The sequence below is a fragment of the Bufo gargarizans genome, chromosome 4, assembly GCF_014858855.1.
Source record: "Bufo gargarizans isolate SCDJY-AF-19 chromosome 4, ASM1485885v1, whole genome shotgun sequence".
Classification (NCBI taxonomy): domain Eukaryota; kingdom Metazoa; phylum Chordata; class Amphibia; order Anura; family Bufonidae; genus Bufo; species Bufo gargarizans.
This window is the reverse complement of record NC_058083.1, coordinates 437225091-437242271: the sequence shown is the minus strand read 5'-3', so window position 1 is coordinate 437242271 and position 17181 is coordinate 437225091. Positions and strand designations below refer to the sequence as shown.

The following is a 17181-nucleotide window of genomic DNA, read 5'->3' as shown; positions in this document are numbered from 1 at the left end:
AAAGTATAGTTTGTAATTGGATTGAAAACTGGCTTAAGAACCGTGTCCAGAGAGTTGTGGTCAATGATTCCTATTCAGAATGGTCCCGGGTTATAAGTGGTGTACCACATGGTTCAGTGCTGGGTCCTCTATCATTTAATTTATTTATTAATGATATTGAGGACGGGATTAATAGCACCATTTCTATTTTTGCAGATGACACTAAGCTATGTAGTACTGTACAGTCTATGGAAGACGTCCATAATCTACAAGCTGACTTGAACACTCTGAGTGATTGGGCATCAACTCGGCAAATGAGGTTCAATGTGGATAAATGTAAAGTTATGCATCTTGGTAGTAATAATCTCTGTGCTGCATATGTCCTAGGTGATGTAACACTGGGAGAGTCACTTATAGAGAAGGATTTGGGTGTCCTTGTAGATGGTAGATTAAATTACAGCATACAATGTCATTCAGCTGCTTCTAAGGCCACCAGGATATTGTCATGCATTAAACGAGGCATGGACTCGCGGGGCAGGGATGTACTACTACCACTTTACAAAGCGTTGGTGCGGCCTCATCTGGAATATGCAGTTCAGTTCTGGTCACCAGTCCAAAGAAAGGACGCACTGCAGCTGGAAAAAGTACAGAGGAGAGCGACTAAACTGATAAGGGGAATGGAGGGTCTTAGTTATAAGGAAAGATTAAAAGAATTACATTAATTTAGTCTTGAGAAGAGACTACTAAGGGGGGATATGCTTAACCTATACAAATATATAAATGGGCCATACAAAAAATACGGTGAAAAGCTGTTCCATGTTAAATGCCCTCAAAAGACAAGGGGGCACTGCCTCCGACTGGAGAGGAAAAAGTTCAGTCTCCGGAAGCGTCAAAGTTTCTTTACTGTAAGAACTGTGAATCTGTGAAATAGACTTCCTTAGGACGTGGTCATAGCAGGAACAGCTGACAGTTTTAAAAAGGGTTTAGATGAATTCTTAAAAGTAAACAACATTAATGAAAATGTGTAGAAATCTGAGTCTCACTTCCTTCTGTGATTCACATCCCCACCTATCCCTTGGTTGAACTTGCTGGACTTATGTCTTTTTTCAACCATATTAACTATGTAACAATATGGCATTAACAGAAATATTATTATTTTTTTACTATGGGTCTTAAATATACATTTAGATGACAGATTAATCCCTTAGGAACCCATGACATACCGGTACGGCATGGATCCAGAGTCCTTAACGACCCATGACGTACCGGTACGTCATGAGTTTAAATTGAGATTGTGGCGCCCCAGGGGTTAATCCGCACAGGATGCCGGCTGAAATCATTCAGCCGGCATCCTGTCACAATGCCTGGGGGGGTCATATGACCCCCCCGTATCGGCGATCGAAGCAAACCGCAGGTCAATTCAGACCTGCGGTTTGTTGTGATTTCTGCTGTTTCTGATCGCCGTGGTCCCTGACAGTGGCGATCAGAAACTTTAGTGTGGCTCAAATATATAGGTATCACCCCCCCTGCACCCCTGCATGATTTTAGCCTGGTGGGAGGTGCAGGGGGGGTGTTGCGGGTGGTGTGGGCGGTGCGGGAGGCGGGACGGTGCGGCAGGCGGGATCGCGATCCCCCGCCCGCCTCCCGCCTAATAATCGTTGGCTTCTAGTGGGTATACCAGGGTGCCAGCACATTGCTGGCACCCTGGTATAAACGGCTGACATCTGTTTAACCCTTTCGTACGGACCGCTGTATGGAAAGAGTTAACAGTAAGATGCGGCTCCCTCCCTCTCCCATCGGGGGGCTGCTGTGCCTTTGCAGCCCCCCGATGGGAGAGGGAGAGAGCCCCCAGGCAGCCCCCCGAAGCCCCAGTCCTTACTCTTCCCCGTCTGCGAAGTTGTGGCAGACGGGGAAGGTTCCCATGGCAACAGGACGCCTGCTCAGGCGTCCTGCTGTCCATGGTGCTGAACAGATCTATGCGAAAAGCATAGATCTGTTCAGTGTAAGTAAAATACAGTACAGAACCCTATAGGGTTCTGTACTGTATTATGCAGACATCAGACCCACTGGATCTTCAAGAACCAAGTGGGTCTGAGTAGAAAAAAAGTAAGAAAAAGTGAAAATCAAAAAAACACATTTATCACTAATTAAAAATGAAAAAAATAAAATTCCCTACACATGTTTGGTATCGCCGCATCCGTAACCACCTGATCTATAAAGCGGTCATGTTACTTTCCCCGCATGGTGAACGCCATAAAAAAAAAAAAAACTATGAGAAAATTGAAATTTTGCCCACCTTACTTCCCAAAAAAGGTAATAAAAGTGATCAAAAAAGTTGCATGTATGCCAAAATAGTGCCAATCAAACCGTCATCTCATCCTGCAAAAAATTAGACCCTACCCAAGATAATCGCCCAAAAACTGTAAAAACTATGGCTCTTAGACTATGGAAACACTAAAACATGATTTTTTTAGTTTCAAAAATGAAATCATTGTATAAAACTTACATAAATTAAAAAAAAGTATACATATTCGGTATCGCCGTGTCCGTATCGACCGGCTCTATAAAAATATCACATGAGTTAACCCCTCAGGTGACCACCGTAAAAAAATAAAAATAAAAACGGTTTAAAAAAAGCAATTTTTTGTCATCTTACGTCACAAAAAGTGCAATAGCAAGCGATAAAAAAGTCATATGCATCCCAAAATAGTGCCAATAAAACAGCCATCTCATCCCGCAAAAAATGAGACCCTACATAAGATTATCGCCAAAAAACTGAAAAAACTATGGCTCTTAGACTATTGAGACACTAAAACTTTTTTTGTTTTAAAAATGAAATCATTGTGTAAAACTTACATAAATAAAAAAAAAGTATACATATTAGGTATCGCCGCGTCCGTGACAACCTGCTCTATAAAATTACCACATGATCTAACCTTTCAGATGAATGTTGTAAATAACAAAAAAAAAAGAACGGTGCCAAAAAAGCTATTTCTTGTTACCTTGCCGCACAAAAAGTGTAATATAGAGCAACCAAAAATCATATGTACCCTATACTAGTACCAACAAAACTGCCACCTTATCCCGTAGTTTCTAAAATGGGGTCACTTTTTTGAAGTTTCTACTCTAGGGGTGCATCAGGGGGGCTTCAAATAGGACATGGTGTCAAAAAAACCAGTCCAGCAAAATCTGCCTTCCAAAAACCGTATGGCATTCCTTTCCTTCTGCGCCCTGCCGTGTGCCCGTACAGCTGTTTACGACCACATATGGGGTGTTTTTGTAAACTACAGAATCAGGGCCATAAATAATGAGTTTTGTTTGGCTGTTAACCCTTGCTTTGTTACTTGAAAAAAGATATTAAAATGGAAAATCTGCCCAAAAAGTTAAATTTTGAAATTGTATCTCTATTTTCCATTAAATCTTGCGTAACACCTAAAGGGTTAACAAAGTTTGTAAAATCAGTTTTGAATACCTTGAGGGGTGTAGTTTCTTAGATGGGGTCACTTTTAGGGAGTTTCTACTCTAGGGGTGCATCAGGGGGCTTCAAATGGGACATGGTGTCAAAAAACAGTCCAGCAAAATCTGGCTTCCAAAAACCAAACGGCGCACCTTTCACTCTACGCCCTGCTGTGTGGCCGTACAGTAGTTTACGGCCACATATGGGGTGTTTCTGTAAACAGCAGAGTCAGGGCAATAAAGATACAGTCTTGTTTGGCTGTTAACCCTTGCTTTGTTAGTGGAAAAAATGGGTTAAAATGGAAAATTAGGCAAAAAAATGAAATTCTCAAATTTCATCCCCATTTGCCAATAACTCTTGTGCAACACCTAAAGGGTTAACAAAGTTAGTAAAATCAGTTTTGAATACCTTGAGGGGTGTAGTGTATAGAATGGTGTCATTTTGGGGTGGTTTCTATTATGTAAGCCTCGCAAAGTGACTTCAGAGCTGTAGTGGTCCCTAAAGATTTGATTTTTGTAAATTTCTGAAAAATTTCTATATTTGCTTCTAAAGTTCTAAACCTTGTAACATCCCCAAAAAATAAAATATCATTCCCAAAATAATTCAAACCTGAAGTAGACATATGGGGAATGTAAAGTCATCACAATTTTTGGGGGTATTACTATGTATTACAGAAGTAGAGAAATTGAAACTTTGAAATTTGCAAATTTTTCCAAATTTTTTGTAAATTCAGTATTTTTTTATGCAAAAAAAAAATATTTTGGGACTTCATTTTACCAGTGTCATGAAGTACAATATGTGATGAAAAAACAATCTCAGAATGGCCTGGATAAGTCAAAGCGTTTTAAAGTTATGAGCACTTAAAGTGACACTGGTCAGATTTGCAAAAAATGGCCAATTCCTTAAGGTGAAATAGGGCTGAGTCCTTAAGGGGTTAAAATTCATCAAATCAAATCCACCAGCCTTATCCAACAAATCAGCCACAATGTGGAATTGTACTTAGGGATATGAAAAAGTAGGATCGGAGGTATTTGTATCCTGCACAATGCTGCACCATATGTTAATAAAGGCACTTTCTGATCATTTACAGGGTTACTTAATTGCAACCTTGCCCCGCGATTCCTTGTACATTCTCCGATATCTGTAAACAAAGGCATAAATCAGAGGGAAAAAATAAATCTAAATCTGACACATCTGAATCACACTGAGATGTATTCCTTAAAGTCAGCGTCGGAGAGCGGCTTTTTCGTGCAGCACATCTGACTAACTCACAACCACTTACAAAAGACAAGGAGCAAATACGCAACATCTGCAGTTTGCAGGGTAATTACTGAAGCAAGCTTACAAGCATTAATTATTCTAAAATATCCACAAATCAAGGAGAAACCCAAAAGGTCAGGTGATTTTCACTCGGCAACAGTGGGACTCGCCTTCCGAGCATCTCTTCCTACTCGTTAGTGCGCCATCACCTTTGTTTGGCAGGCATACATTGGGCTTAGTAAATAGCAGCTCATTTGTATTAATACCCTTGTGGGTGTTGTGCCTCTTTCTTTCATCCTGACATGACTGTTACCTGGAACACGTTTTTTCTCTCCAAACTTTCCGTCTCCGCTGTCATCTTCACACGAGCTTGTGTCATCTGTATGTGGAGACGAGAAAATAATGAAACATTTCAAAGGCGTGATGACCGAGCTGGCTTAGTTCCAGTTAAACCCTGCTCTTTGAGTATATTTTTCTGCCTTATACTGTTGTTATCTAGCATTTATTGATCTTGGCGTCTACTTTCTGGTTCTCAAAAGAGAAGCCTACTGTGAACTTTTTATCAAATGGGTTTCTTCTTGGCCTTCTTCAGCTGCCATAAAAATGATTGAACCGACCAGGCTTCTTAAATTATTTATGCTTTAACTAGATGATATAAAAAAAAAAAAAAAAAAAAAAAAAAGCAAAAAAAAAACAAGAAAAATTGTACATAAATGCCAACAGTGTCTCTCTGAATAGCATGACATGTGTAAAAAAAAATCCCCAACAAACTTAATTAGCCGGAATCAAAGTTGCTTTTTCCACGGAGAATAAAACAAGCATGCACTCAAAAGACCTAAATCAATGTGCCCAGCTTAATCATATAAAGGGTTTTTCATCCTAATTGCCGAGCTCTTTAGATTTTGATGAGATGGATACTGTGGAAGATAACCCAGCAAGTCTATATTACCCAGTCATTATACCAGACTAAACTTTGATTATTAAAATGGATTCTTGGTGAATAGGGCTGACATAATTGCTTTCTCTATGGTCTGCCTTTACATAATTAAAACAAATCATGTACTGTTATTTTGCAGCAGTGGGGGGGAAAAAAGGGGAAAACTCCATGTAACATCTTAATTTGGTTGATAAACATTTGCAGTTTTCAAAATGTAAAAAGAACAAAAGGGGTTAATTACCATGCAATTACCGGCTCACCTACGGTAAATCTACCGTTTGTTTTTATCAGATGCAGAAATGCTTCTGGTTGATTATTTTTTTTTTTTTTTACTTTTCTGTTATTGTTCTGAGGGCTCTTTCACATTTGCGTTTGTTTTCCTGACAGATCAGAAAGCTAAAGTGCGCCATTTATTATACTCAAATATGCCTGTATTTGGAGGATTTCAGGCGCAGATGGCGGTGAGTTGCGCCGCTATGTGCGACTTCATCCCCCTCATGCCAGGTCTAAAAAAGTGGGCGTGTCGTAGGCGGGATGGCAGGCCCATCTCATTTACCATTTTCTACGCCTGTTTTAGGCATAGAAAAAGGTCTAGACATAAGACACAACAAGGAAGCGGTCTTACATTTAGAACTGGCGGCAGATCCACCGCCAGTCTAGGGCTTTATTAAGACCAGAGTCTAAAACACTGGTCTTAATAAATGTGTCCAAATTTTTTTTAAAATAACTGATTCGTCTCAGGGTAGAGTCACATCACCGTTTTTTTCTTCCATTCTTCAGATCCATTAGAACAGAAAAAAAAAAAAAAGATCCTTTATTTTGAGTGTCCGTTATGCTAATTTTGCATCCATTTTTGCAATTTCCATCTGAGATCCATTATTTTAGATGGAAGAAGTCCTCCACAAAGGACTTTATCTTCTGTCTAAAATAACGGATGGAAATGGCTAAAACAGAGGCAAAAAAGAACATAACGGATGCTCAAAATAAAGGATCCATTTTTATTTGTTTTCTGTTCTTCTGAAGGATTAAAGGAACGGAAAATGAAACAGTGATGAGAATCCACCATTATTTTGAGCATCAGTTTGTGTCAGTTCCATCAGATATCAGTTATTTTTGAACATCAGTTGTGATCAGTCTGCGTCAGGCTACTTTCACATCTTCGCTTTCCCTTTCTGCTATTGAGTTCATCATAGGATCTAAATACCGGAGGAAAACGCTTCCGTTTTGTCCCCATTCATTGTCAATGGGGACAAAACTGAACTGAAGGGAACGGCGTGCACCAGAATGCATTCCGTTCCATTTGGTTGTGTCCCCATTGCGGACAGAATAACGCTGCAAGCAGCGTTTTTCTGTCCGCAATGTAAGTCAATGGGGACGGATCCGTTTTCTCTTAAACAATAGAAACAGGATCCATCCCCTATTGATTTTCAACGGAGTTCATGATGGATCCATCTTGGCTATAGAAGACATAATACAACCGGATCCAATAATAACGGATGCATGCGGTTGTATCATGACGGAAGCGTTTTTGCAGATCCATGACGGATCCAGAAAAAACGCTTGTATGAAAGTAGCCTTATTTTTGACTGGTGAAAAAAAAATCATGCATGCAGGACTTTTTACCCCGTCAAACATAAATGATGTCTGATGGAACTGGCACAAACTGGTCACAACTGATGCTGAAAATAAGACAGATCAGTTATTTTTCCTTTTTCTGTTCTTCTAATGGATCAGAACGAAAAGAGCCCAGAGTTGATGTGAAAGTCGCAGATGTTTAGGAGTATTTACAGGCTGAAATCCAGGTCATCCCTAAAGTCATTCATTAGCTCAAAAAGAGACGGACCTGGGATGGCAGAGCTGGCCATCAAGGGGGCTTAGTCTGACTGAAGGGATGCTGTTGGACTGCTTGGTCTCGCCACCAGTGGACACTGTGCCGCAGCAGCAGTGGTAGGTGCGCCAAATTAGAGTAGGGACGCACTCGAAAGAGGCAGCCTTGACGTGGTGAGTGGGCTTATGCATTTTGATCAAAACGTATACAAATGCCTTGCATACAGTTTATGAATCCTCCTGAGATGCAATATTTATGACACTTATGGTGAGGAACAACCCCCCTTAAAGGAAATCTGTCACATGGATCAGCAATATGAAAGTACAACTATTGCCATGTAGAATAAAATACCTTATTTCTTGATGTACTCTTCATTCTCTGCTTCTGGCTTTCATTTTCACGTAAATCCAATTTTTGGATTATGCAAATTAGGGGACTAAGGTGCCCAGAGGGGCGTCATTATCGCTCAAAAGTGCCCAGGAACGCAGCCCCCCCCCCCCCCCCCCCCCAGTGCCCAGCCAGCCAGCCCTCCATCAGAGCCCAATAACTCCTTTCCAGGGCCGAAACTAAACCCCTAGCACTGAAAGCCAGACGCACAGAATGAGGGTTACATCAAGAAATAAGGTATTTTATTCTACATGGCAATAGTTGTACTTTCATATTGCTGATCCATGTGACAGATTTCCTTTAACTGGAGGCTCTGCTTGCTCTACAGATGGCCCCAAACCTGCAAAACACTTGTATGCCACGGTGGACAAATTAATGTAAACTGTAGGAGCCATGTACTCAAATTCTTCAGCCGATCATCAATAACAATAGAATAAAAAATCCTGATAAAGTGAACTGGCAGCAGCACATGTCTATGCATTGGATACCTGGGATATGTCCACCCCTGCTTATCTGGAGTAGTAGTGCTTTCATGGCATTGTGGTAACAAACTTGCCTTCATTTTTTATTTGATAGTCTTCATGTCTCCGCATACGATTGTAAGGACCATCTACAGTCTGATCCCTCTTCTGAAGGCTGGAGCTTTGTTCGTCTGTACTGGAAACGGAGGTAGGATTGTTGAAATCTCCGGCAACGTTCAGGTTACCCTACAATGACAACACGGGAATGCCTACAATATGCTCATTAACACAGCAAGAGTATCAATTGACATACAAAAGAACGCAGTGTCATCACGTAGAGATCCGCCAGGCACGCTTATGCTTGGAGAGGTTTGAATTTGTCACTTGACCAAAATCAATTATAAAAAAATCGTATTCAGAGCCAATGCACACAGTAATGTAAGACTGTAATACAAGGAGACAGATTTAATGCTGATGATATCTACTGGACAGAAATTTTGGTACTGGCTCTGGGACCCACACCTATCTCACCCGCCTTGCTGCCCTGGTGAGCGGAGAGGTGGGAGCGCATGCCAACATGGCTATTTTCAATGCTCCCGTAGAAGTGAATGAAATGAGCATGAGCCACCTCTTCAAGTATGGTGGTCACAAGGCAGAACGCCGTTCTCGAGAAGGTGGGACTTACATAAAATGTCAAGATAGGATTATCCCTTTAATAACTGTATTCTCCGTGAAATTACAAATCCTGTCCTTTTCTTATCACTCTATGTGGTGCTGTTCCTCTATTATTCCTTCATAGAAATTTATAAATAAATTGACCATTTCCCTTACATACCATATGTTGTCCATACAGTGTGGCACTGTCAGCACCCCCACCTGGTAACATCTACTTGTCAATGCATTCATAACTTTCTAGGAGGAATAACAGAAGAACTACACACTAGTGTAGTGTAGGATTCTAGGAAAAGGAGCACCAGAATTGTTAAACTACGGGGAGTACAAGTATTTACCATTACAGGCATGTCTGCGGAGCGGACGTGTCCTCTGCAAAATATCAAGGCAATTCTTTTAGAATTTCACCATTTTTATCAATATAAGGTGACTGTTCAGAACAGATCATGAGAAAGCATTTCATGTACTACAAGAGGAAAATGGGAAAATTGTTTTAAAAGTGGCTAAACCTTGAAATCTACCCTAATAAAGAGCACTTGTCAGCAAGATTAACCCTAATAAACTAGGCATACTGCCTGGTAGGGTGGATCCTGCTGAATAAAACGATACCTGTCTTGTGAAAATTGGTTGTACCCTTGCCCTTGATCCAATATGGCGGCTTTTAAGATGGCGGCCATGTTCCGGGCATAGCCTGAAAGATAGCCCCCCCCTCATCCATTACTTGCTGGGGAATTCAGATATTTCATTTTCCCTTTTGTTTCTGAAATAAAAGGGTGTCCTGAGACATTTGATTCACCCTGTAGAGTTCTTGGATGAGCTACAGGACCAAACACAGTCTATGAATAAGAGAGCTTTCTTTAAAGAAAAAAAAAAAAAAAACTATCAACTCCATGCCATGCTTGTGCAAGTTTTTGCAACTTTCCCTGGCATTTTAGGGGCCCTAATGTGTGAGAAGTAGTTTGAAATCAGAGAGAAATATCTCGGCAAAAGACAACTTTTCCCATTTTTTTATACAAAGTTGGCATTTGACCGATATATTTCTCTCACCCAGCATGGGTATATGTAAAATGACACCCCAAAACACATTGCCCAACTTCTCCTGAGTACGGCGATACCACATGTGTGACACTTTTTTGCAGCCTAGGTGGGCAAAGGGGCCCACATTCCAAAGAGCACCTTTAGGATTTCACAGGGCATTTTTTTACACATTTTGATTTCAAACTACTTCTCACGCATTAGGGCCCCTAAAATGCCAGGGCAGTATAACTACCCCACAAGTGACCCCATTTTGGAAAGAAGACACCCCAAGGTATTTCGTGAGGGGCATGGCGAGTTCCTATAATTTTTTATTTTTTGTCACAAGTTAGTGGAATATGAGACTTTGTAAGAAAAAAATAATAATAATAATAATAAAAAAAAACAAAAAAAACATTTCCGCTAACTTGTGCCTAAAAAATGTCTAAATGGAGCCTTACAGGGGGGTGATCAGGGAGTCTATATGGGTTGATCACCCCCCTGTCATTGATAACCCCCTGTAAGGCTCCATTCAGACGTCCATATGTGTTTTACGGATCCGTAAAACACATACGGACGTCTGAATGGAGCCTTACAGGGGGGTGATCAATGACAGGGGGGTGATCAGGGAGTCTATATGGGGTGATCAGGGGTTAATAAGTGACGGGGGGGGGGGTAGTGTAGTGTGGTGATGGGTGCTACTTATTACTGAGCTGTCCTGTGTCCTCTGGTGGTCGATACAAGCAAAAGGGACCACCAGAGGACCAGGTAGCAGGTATATTAGACGCTGTTATCAAAACAGTGTCTAATATACCTGTTAGGGGTTAAAAAAAAAAAAAAAAAAAAAAAAAAAAAAAAAAAAAATCGCATCTACAGCCTGCCAGCGAACGATAGTCGCTGGCAGGCTGTATATCAGCTAGTTTACCTTCGGTTCCTGTGAACGCGCGAGCCTGTGTGGTTAAGCACACAAGGTGCAGACCAGATCCATGAGTAGAAGAGTATGGATGGATGAACATTATATTAAAGTCACATGTCAGAATATTATAAACTGCCCTATTTCACCCCTGACACTGGGGCAGCGTGTACCAAGGAGCTTGCTGTAAGAAAAAACGGTTAAACCTGGAAGACTTTTCTCCTCACAAAAAAAGTGTTGCAAACATCCAACTTGTTAAAATATCAAGGCACACCGATTATCAAAATAGGCATCGCCTACCTGCTGAGATTTCATTTCATCATGCAGCATCAATACGTTAGCAAAACCTGCTGGAACGCCGCCTTTCAAAATCCCACGTTCTTTCAAGAAAGATATATGGCCGAGCAGATGCTCTCGCAAGGATGCTGAGATTGTCCTGTAAGAAAAATGACAATTTTACTAAAAACAAGATCTCTATCTTGTAAATTTGTATAACAATGTATTAGCCATCTAAATTAAAAATCTGATTTATTTTTCTGTTTTTTCGGAGAAAAAATAATAATACTGTTGATGTCGTCTCACGGCTCTCATGTAGCTTCTGTCAGTCAAGGTTTTCAGGCTATAAGTGGCGTTCTAGGATCTACAGGAACATTAGTGCCTCGGTGCACTTAGTAACATGAAACCATTGACACAATAACACGTCTGCTTACCAAGTGTCACTTTTGCAACAAATACTTTTGTATTTAGTAGAAAAATGCAGCGAGACGTTCTCAACCACACACTGTTACTAAACAAAGGCAGCAATTATATACAAAAGACATAAATAATAGCGCGTGCTTTCTACCCAACACACTCAACACTTCTGCCTATAGGCATTCAAGGTCTTACATGTACCTGTGGGGTCGGGTACAACTTACTTTTGTTTTGCTTAGTTCTCAATGATTTTTTTTTGCCAAAACTAGGTCACAATTTGGCCCTACAATTGTAAAGAATGTTATTTTTTTTTATTTTTTATTTTTAGAGAAAATCATTGGCAATATTTAAAATGAAGCATAGCTGTAAAAATTGTGAATATGTTAAAGGGAGTCTGTCACCAGGAAACTCACTATTAACCCCTTCCTGATGCACAGCGATTTTCCATTTTTGTTTTTCACTCCCTGCCTTCCCAGAGCCATTACGGTTTTATTTTTTCGTTCACGTAGCCGTATGGGGGCTTGTTTTTTTGGCGGGACAAGTTGGACTTTCCAATGCCCCCATTTCATATGCCATACAATGTAGAGGGAAGCTGGAAAAATTTCAAACAGGGTGGAATTGAAAGAAAAATTAAAATGTTATGGGTTTTGTTTTTACAGCGTTCACTATGTGGTAAAAGTGACTTGTGCTCTTCATTCTCCAGGTCAGTACGATTACGGCGATACCACATACTGTATGTATAGTTTGTCTTGCATTTTAATACTGAAAAAAGAAACTTTTGGGGGAAAAAAAATGTTTTCTTGTCATCGCCGTATTCTGACCCCACAACACTTTTTTTTTTTAATTATAGTTATGTCTACAGAGATGTATGAGGGCTCACGTTTTGCAAGACCATCTGTAGTTTTTGCTAATACCATTTTGGGGTGTGTATTACTTTTTAATTATTATTTATCACATTGTTTTGGGAAGTAGTGATTAAAAAATTACGCCATTCACCATATTGGATACTTTTTAAAAAAAATATTTTAATAGTACGGCTGTTTTTGCACACGGTGATGCCCATGATGTTATTTGAACGTTTATTTATTTATTTTATATTTTTCCAAGGTTTTTTTTTTTTTTACATCCCCAAGGGGACTCCAACTTCATGAGATTGCAATTAGTATAGAAAGGGAATCAACAAGGTAAAAGAGGAGAGAATATTTAACAGAAGAAAAACTGCTACAAGAGGACATAGTTTTAAATTAGAGGGGCAAAGGTTTAATAGTAATATCAGGAAGTATTACTTTACTGAGAGAGTAGTGGATGCATGGAATAGCCTTCCTGCAGAAGTGGCAGCTGCAAATACAGTGGAGGAGTTTAAGCATGCATGGGATAGGCATAAGGCCATCCTTCATATAAGATAGGGCCAATTTGCTCCATTAGAAACATAGAAACATAGACTGTGTCGGCAGATAAGAACTATTTGAGCCATCTAGTCTGCCCAATATACTGAATACTATGGATAGCCCTTGGCCCTATCTTATATGAAGGATGGCCTTATGCCTATCCCATGCATGCTTAAACTCCTCCACTGTATTTGCAGCTACCACTTCTGCAGGAAGGCTATTCCATGCATCCACTACTCTCTCAGTAAAGTAATACTTCCTGATATTACTATTAAACCTTTGCCCCTCTAATTTAGAACTGTGTCCTCTTGTAGCAGTTGCATTAGGCTATGCAGAAATAGGTATATTACAGTTCAGTGCTGCCACCTGCTGGCCTGAATTGTAATATACAAGTAATGAGCCTGGAAGCCTAGTACAGGCTCATGACATGCATAGAACGCTTTCCCCAATCTCAGCGGGGGTATATCGTTCAGCCTTGGAAGCACACGCTTTCGGGTTTTAGCCTTCTCAGACGCCGTGTTCTCATTTGACCATGGCATCTGAGGCGTTAAATGTCTGCAGTCAGCATTACCTCCGATCGTAGACATTGAAACAGCAGGCACCTGGTGGCTATGGAGCTTGCTCTGCTCCGGGTGCCATCTTTAAAGACCTGACATCCGAAGCACATGTACGCCAGATGTTGTGAAGGGGCTAAACCAGGCACAATGCCTTGTATGGCTAGCTGAGCTGAATGTAATGATACCTTTCACTTAGTGATCTGTTGCTTCATTCTGGAGAAAAATGACCTTTTAACCACCTCCCGACCGCTGTACGCGTATATGCGTCCGGGAGGTGGTTGCTTTATTCCTCCTGGACGCATATACGCGTCTTCTCGCGAGACGCGAGATTTCCTGTGAACGCGCGCGCACAGGCGCGCGCGCTCACAGGAACAGAAGGTAAGCGAGTGGATCTCCAGCCTGCCAGCGGCGATCGCTCGCTGGCAGGCTGGAGATCCGAATTTTTTAACCCCTAACAGGTATATTAGACGCTGTTTTCATAACAGCGTCTAATATACCTCCTACCTGGTCCTCTGGTGGTCCCTTTTGTTAGGATCGACCACCAGAGGACTCAGGTAGGTCAGTACAGTCCCACCAAACACCACACTACACTACACCCCCCCCCCCGTCACTTATTAACCCCTTATAAACCCCTGATCACCCCATATAAACTCCCTGATCACCCCCTGTCATTGATCACCCCCCTGTCAGGCTCCGTTCAGACGTCCGCATGATTTTTACGGATCCGATCCATGTATCCATGGATCCGTAAAAATCATGTGGACGTCTGAATGGAGCCTTACAGGGGGGTGATCAATGACAGGCGGGTGATCACCCATATACACTCCCTGATCACCCCCTGTCATTGATCACCGCCCTGTCAGGCTCCATTCAGACGTCCGCATGATTTTTACGGTTCCGATCCATGTATCCATGGATCCGTAAAAATCATGCGGACGTCTGAATGGAGCCTTACAGGGGGGTGATCAATGACAGGCGGGTGATCACCCATATACACTCCCTGATCACCCCCTGTCATTGATCACCGCCCTGTCAGGCTCCATTCAGACGTCCGCATGATTTTTACGGATCCGATCCATGTATCCATGGATCCGTAAAAATCATGCGGACGTCTGAATGGAGCCTTACAGGGGGGTGATCAATGACAGGCGGGTGATCACCCATATACACTCCCTGATCACCCCCCTGTCATTGATCACCCCCCTGTCATTGATCACCCCCCTGTCAGGCTCCATTCAGACGTCCGCATGATTTTTTACGGATCCATGTATCCATGGATCCGTAAAAAATCATGCGGATGTCTGAATGGAGCCTTACAGGGGGGGTGATCAGTGACAGGGGGGTGATCACCCTGATTACCCTGATCACCCCCTGTCATTGATAACCCCCCTGTAAGGCTCCATTCAGACGTCCGCATGCGTTCTGTGGATCCGATCCATGTATCCATGGATCCGTAAAAAATCATGCGGATGTCTGAATGGAGCCTTACAGGGGGGGGTGATCAGTGACAGGGGGGTGATCACCCTGATTACCCTGATCACCCCCTGTCATTGATAACCCCCCTGTAAGGCTCCATTCAGACGTCCGCGTGCGTTTTGTGGATCCGATCCATGTATCCATGGATCCGTAAAAAATCATGCGGATGTCTGAATGGAGCCTTACAGGGGGGGTGATCAGTGACAGGGGGGTGATCACCCTGATTACCCTGATCACCCCCTGTCATTGATAACCCCCCTGTAAGGCTCCATTCAGACGTCCGCATGCGTTCTGTGGATCCGATCCATGTATCCATGGATCCGTAAAAAATCATGCGGATGTCTGAATGGAGCCTTACAGGGGGGGTGATCAGTGACAGGGGGGTGATCACCCTGATTACCCTGATCACCCCCTGTCATTGATAACCCCCCTGTAAGGCTCCATTCAGACGTCCGCATGCGTTTTGTGGATCCGATCCATGTATCCATGGATCCGTAAAAAATCATGCGGATGTCTGAATGGAGCCTTACAGGGGGGGTGATCAGTGACAGGGGGGTGATCACCCTGATTACCCTGATCACCCCCTGTCATTGATAACCCCCCTGTAAGGCTCCATTCAGACGTCCGCATGCGTTCTGTGGATCCGATCCATGTATCCATGGATCCGTAAAAAATCATGCGGATGTCTGAATGGAGCCTTACAGGGGGGGTGATCAATGACAGGGGGGTGATCTGGGAGTCTATATGGGTGATCACCCCCCTGTCATTGATCACCCCCCTGTCATTGATCACTCCCCCCCTGGTAAGGCTCCATTCAGCCATTTTTTTGGGCACAAGTTAGCGGACATTTTTTGTTTGTTTTTGTTTTTTCTTACTAAGTCTCATATTCCACTAACTTGTGTCAAAAAATAAAATCTCACATGGACGCACCATACCCCTCACGGAATCCAAATGCGTAAACATTTTTAGACATTTATATTCCAGACTTCTCACGCTTTAGGGCCCCTAAAAAGCCAGGGCAGTATAAATACCCCACATGTGACCCCATTTCGGAAAGAAGACACCCCAAGGTATTCCGTGAGGGGCATATTGAGTCCATGAAAGATTGAAATTTTTGTCCTAAGTTAGCGGAAAGTGAGACTTTGTGAGAAAAAAAACAAAAAAAATCAATATCCGCTAACTTATGCAAAAAAATAAAAAATTCTAGGTACTCGCCATGCCCCTCATTGAATACCTCGGGGTGTCTTCTTTCCAAAGTGGGGTCACATGTGGGGTATTTATACTGCCCTGGCTTTTTAGGGGCCCGAAAGTGTGAGAAGAAGTCTGGGATCCAAATGTCTAAAAATGCCCTCCTAAAAGGAATTTGGGCCCCTTTGCGCATCTAGGCTGCAAAAAAGTGTCACACATGTGGTATCGCCGTACTCAGGAGAAGTTGGGGAATGTGTTTTGGGGTGTCATTTTACATATACCCATGCTGGGTGAGAAAAATATCTTGGTCAAATGCCAACTTTGTATAAAAAAATGGGAAAAGTTGTCTTTTGCCAAGATATTTCTCTCACCCAGCATGGGTATATGTAAAATGACCCCCCAAAACACATTGCCCAACTTCTCCTGAGTACGGCGATACCAGATGTGTGACACTTTTTTGCAGCCAAGGTGGGCAAAGGGGCACCTTTCGGATTTCGCAGGCCATTTTTTACACATTTTGATTTCAAGGTACTTCTTACACATTTGGGCCCCTAAATTGCCAGGGCAGTATAACTACGCCACAAGTGACCCCATTTTGGAAAGAAGACACCCCAAGGTATTCCGTGGGGGGCACGGCGAGTTCCTAGAATTTTTTATTTTTTGTCACAATTTAGCGGAAAATGATGATTTTTCTTTTTTTTTCTTTTTTCCTTACAAAGTCTCATATTCCACTAACTTGCGACAAAAAATAAAAAATTCTAGGAACTCGCCATGCCCCTTCACGGAATACCTTGGGGTGTCTTCTTTCCAAAATGGGGTCACTTGTGGCGTAGTTATACTGCCCTGGCAATTTAGGGGCCCAAATGTGTGAGAAGAACTTTGCAATCAAAATGTGTAAAAAATGCCCTGCAAAATCCGAAAGGTGCACTTTGGAATGTGTGCCCCTTTGCCCACCTTGGCAGCAAAAAAGT

The 17181-nt window shown here is 42.1% G+C and overlaps 1 protein-coding gene across 1 annotated transcript in view; it reads right to left on the bottom strand.

Moving 5' to 3' along the window:
• KIZ (kizuna centrosomal protein) overlaps positions 1 to 17181 on the bottom strand; it is a 156612-nt gene that overhangs the window by 73605 nt on the left and 65826 nt on the right. The window contains exons 8-10 of the mRNA XM_044291665.1: positions 11209 to 11344; positions 8405 to 8555; positions 5010 to 5075 (exon numbers count right to left, since the gene is read on the bottom strand). Coding sequence (XP_044147600.1) covers positions 5010 to 5075; positions 8405 to 8555; positions 11209 to 11344 — 353 coding nt within the window. The remainder of the gene's footprint in view (positions 1 to 5009; positions 5076 to 8404; positions 8556 to 11208; positions 11345 to 17181) is intronic.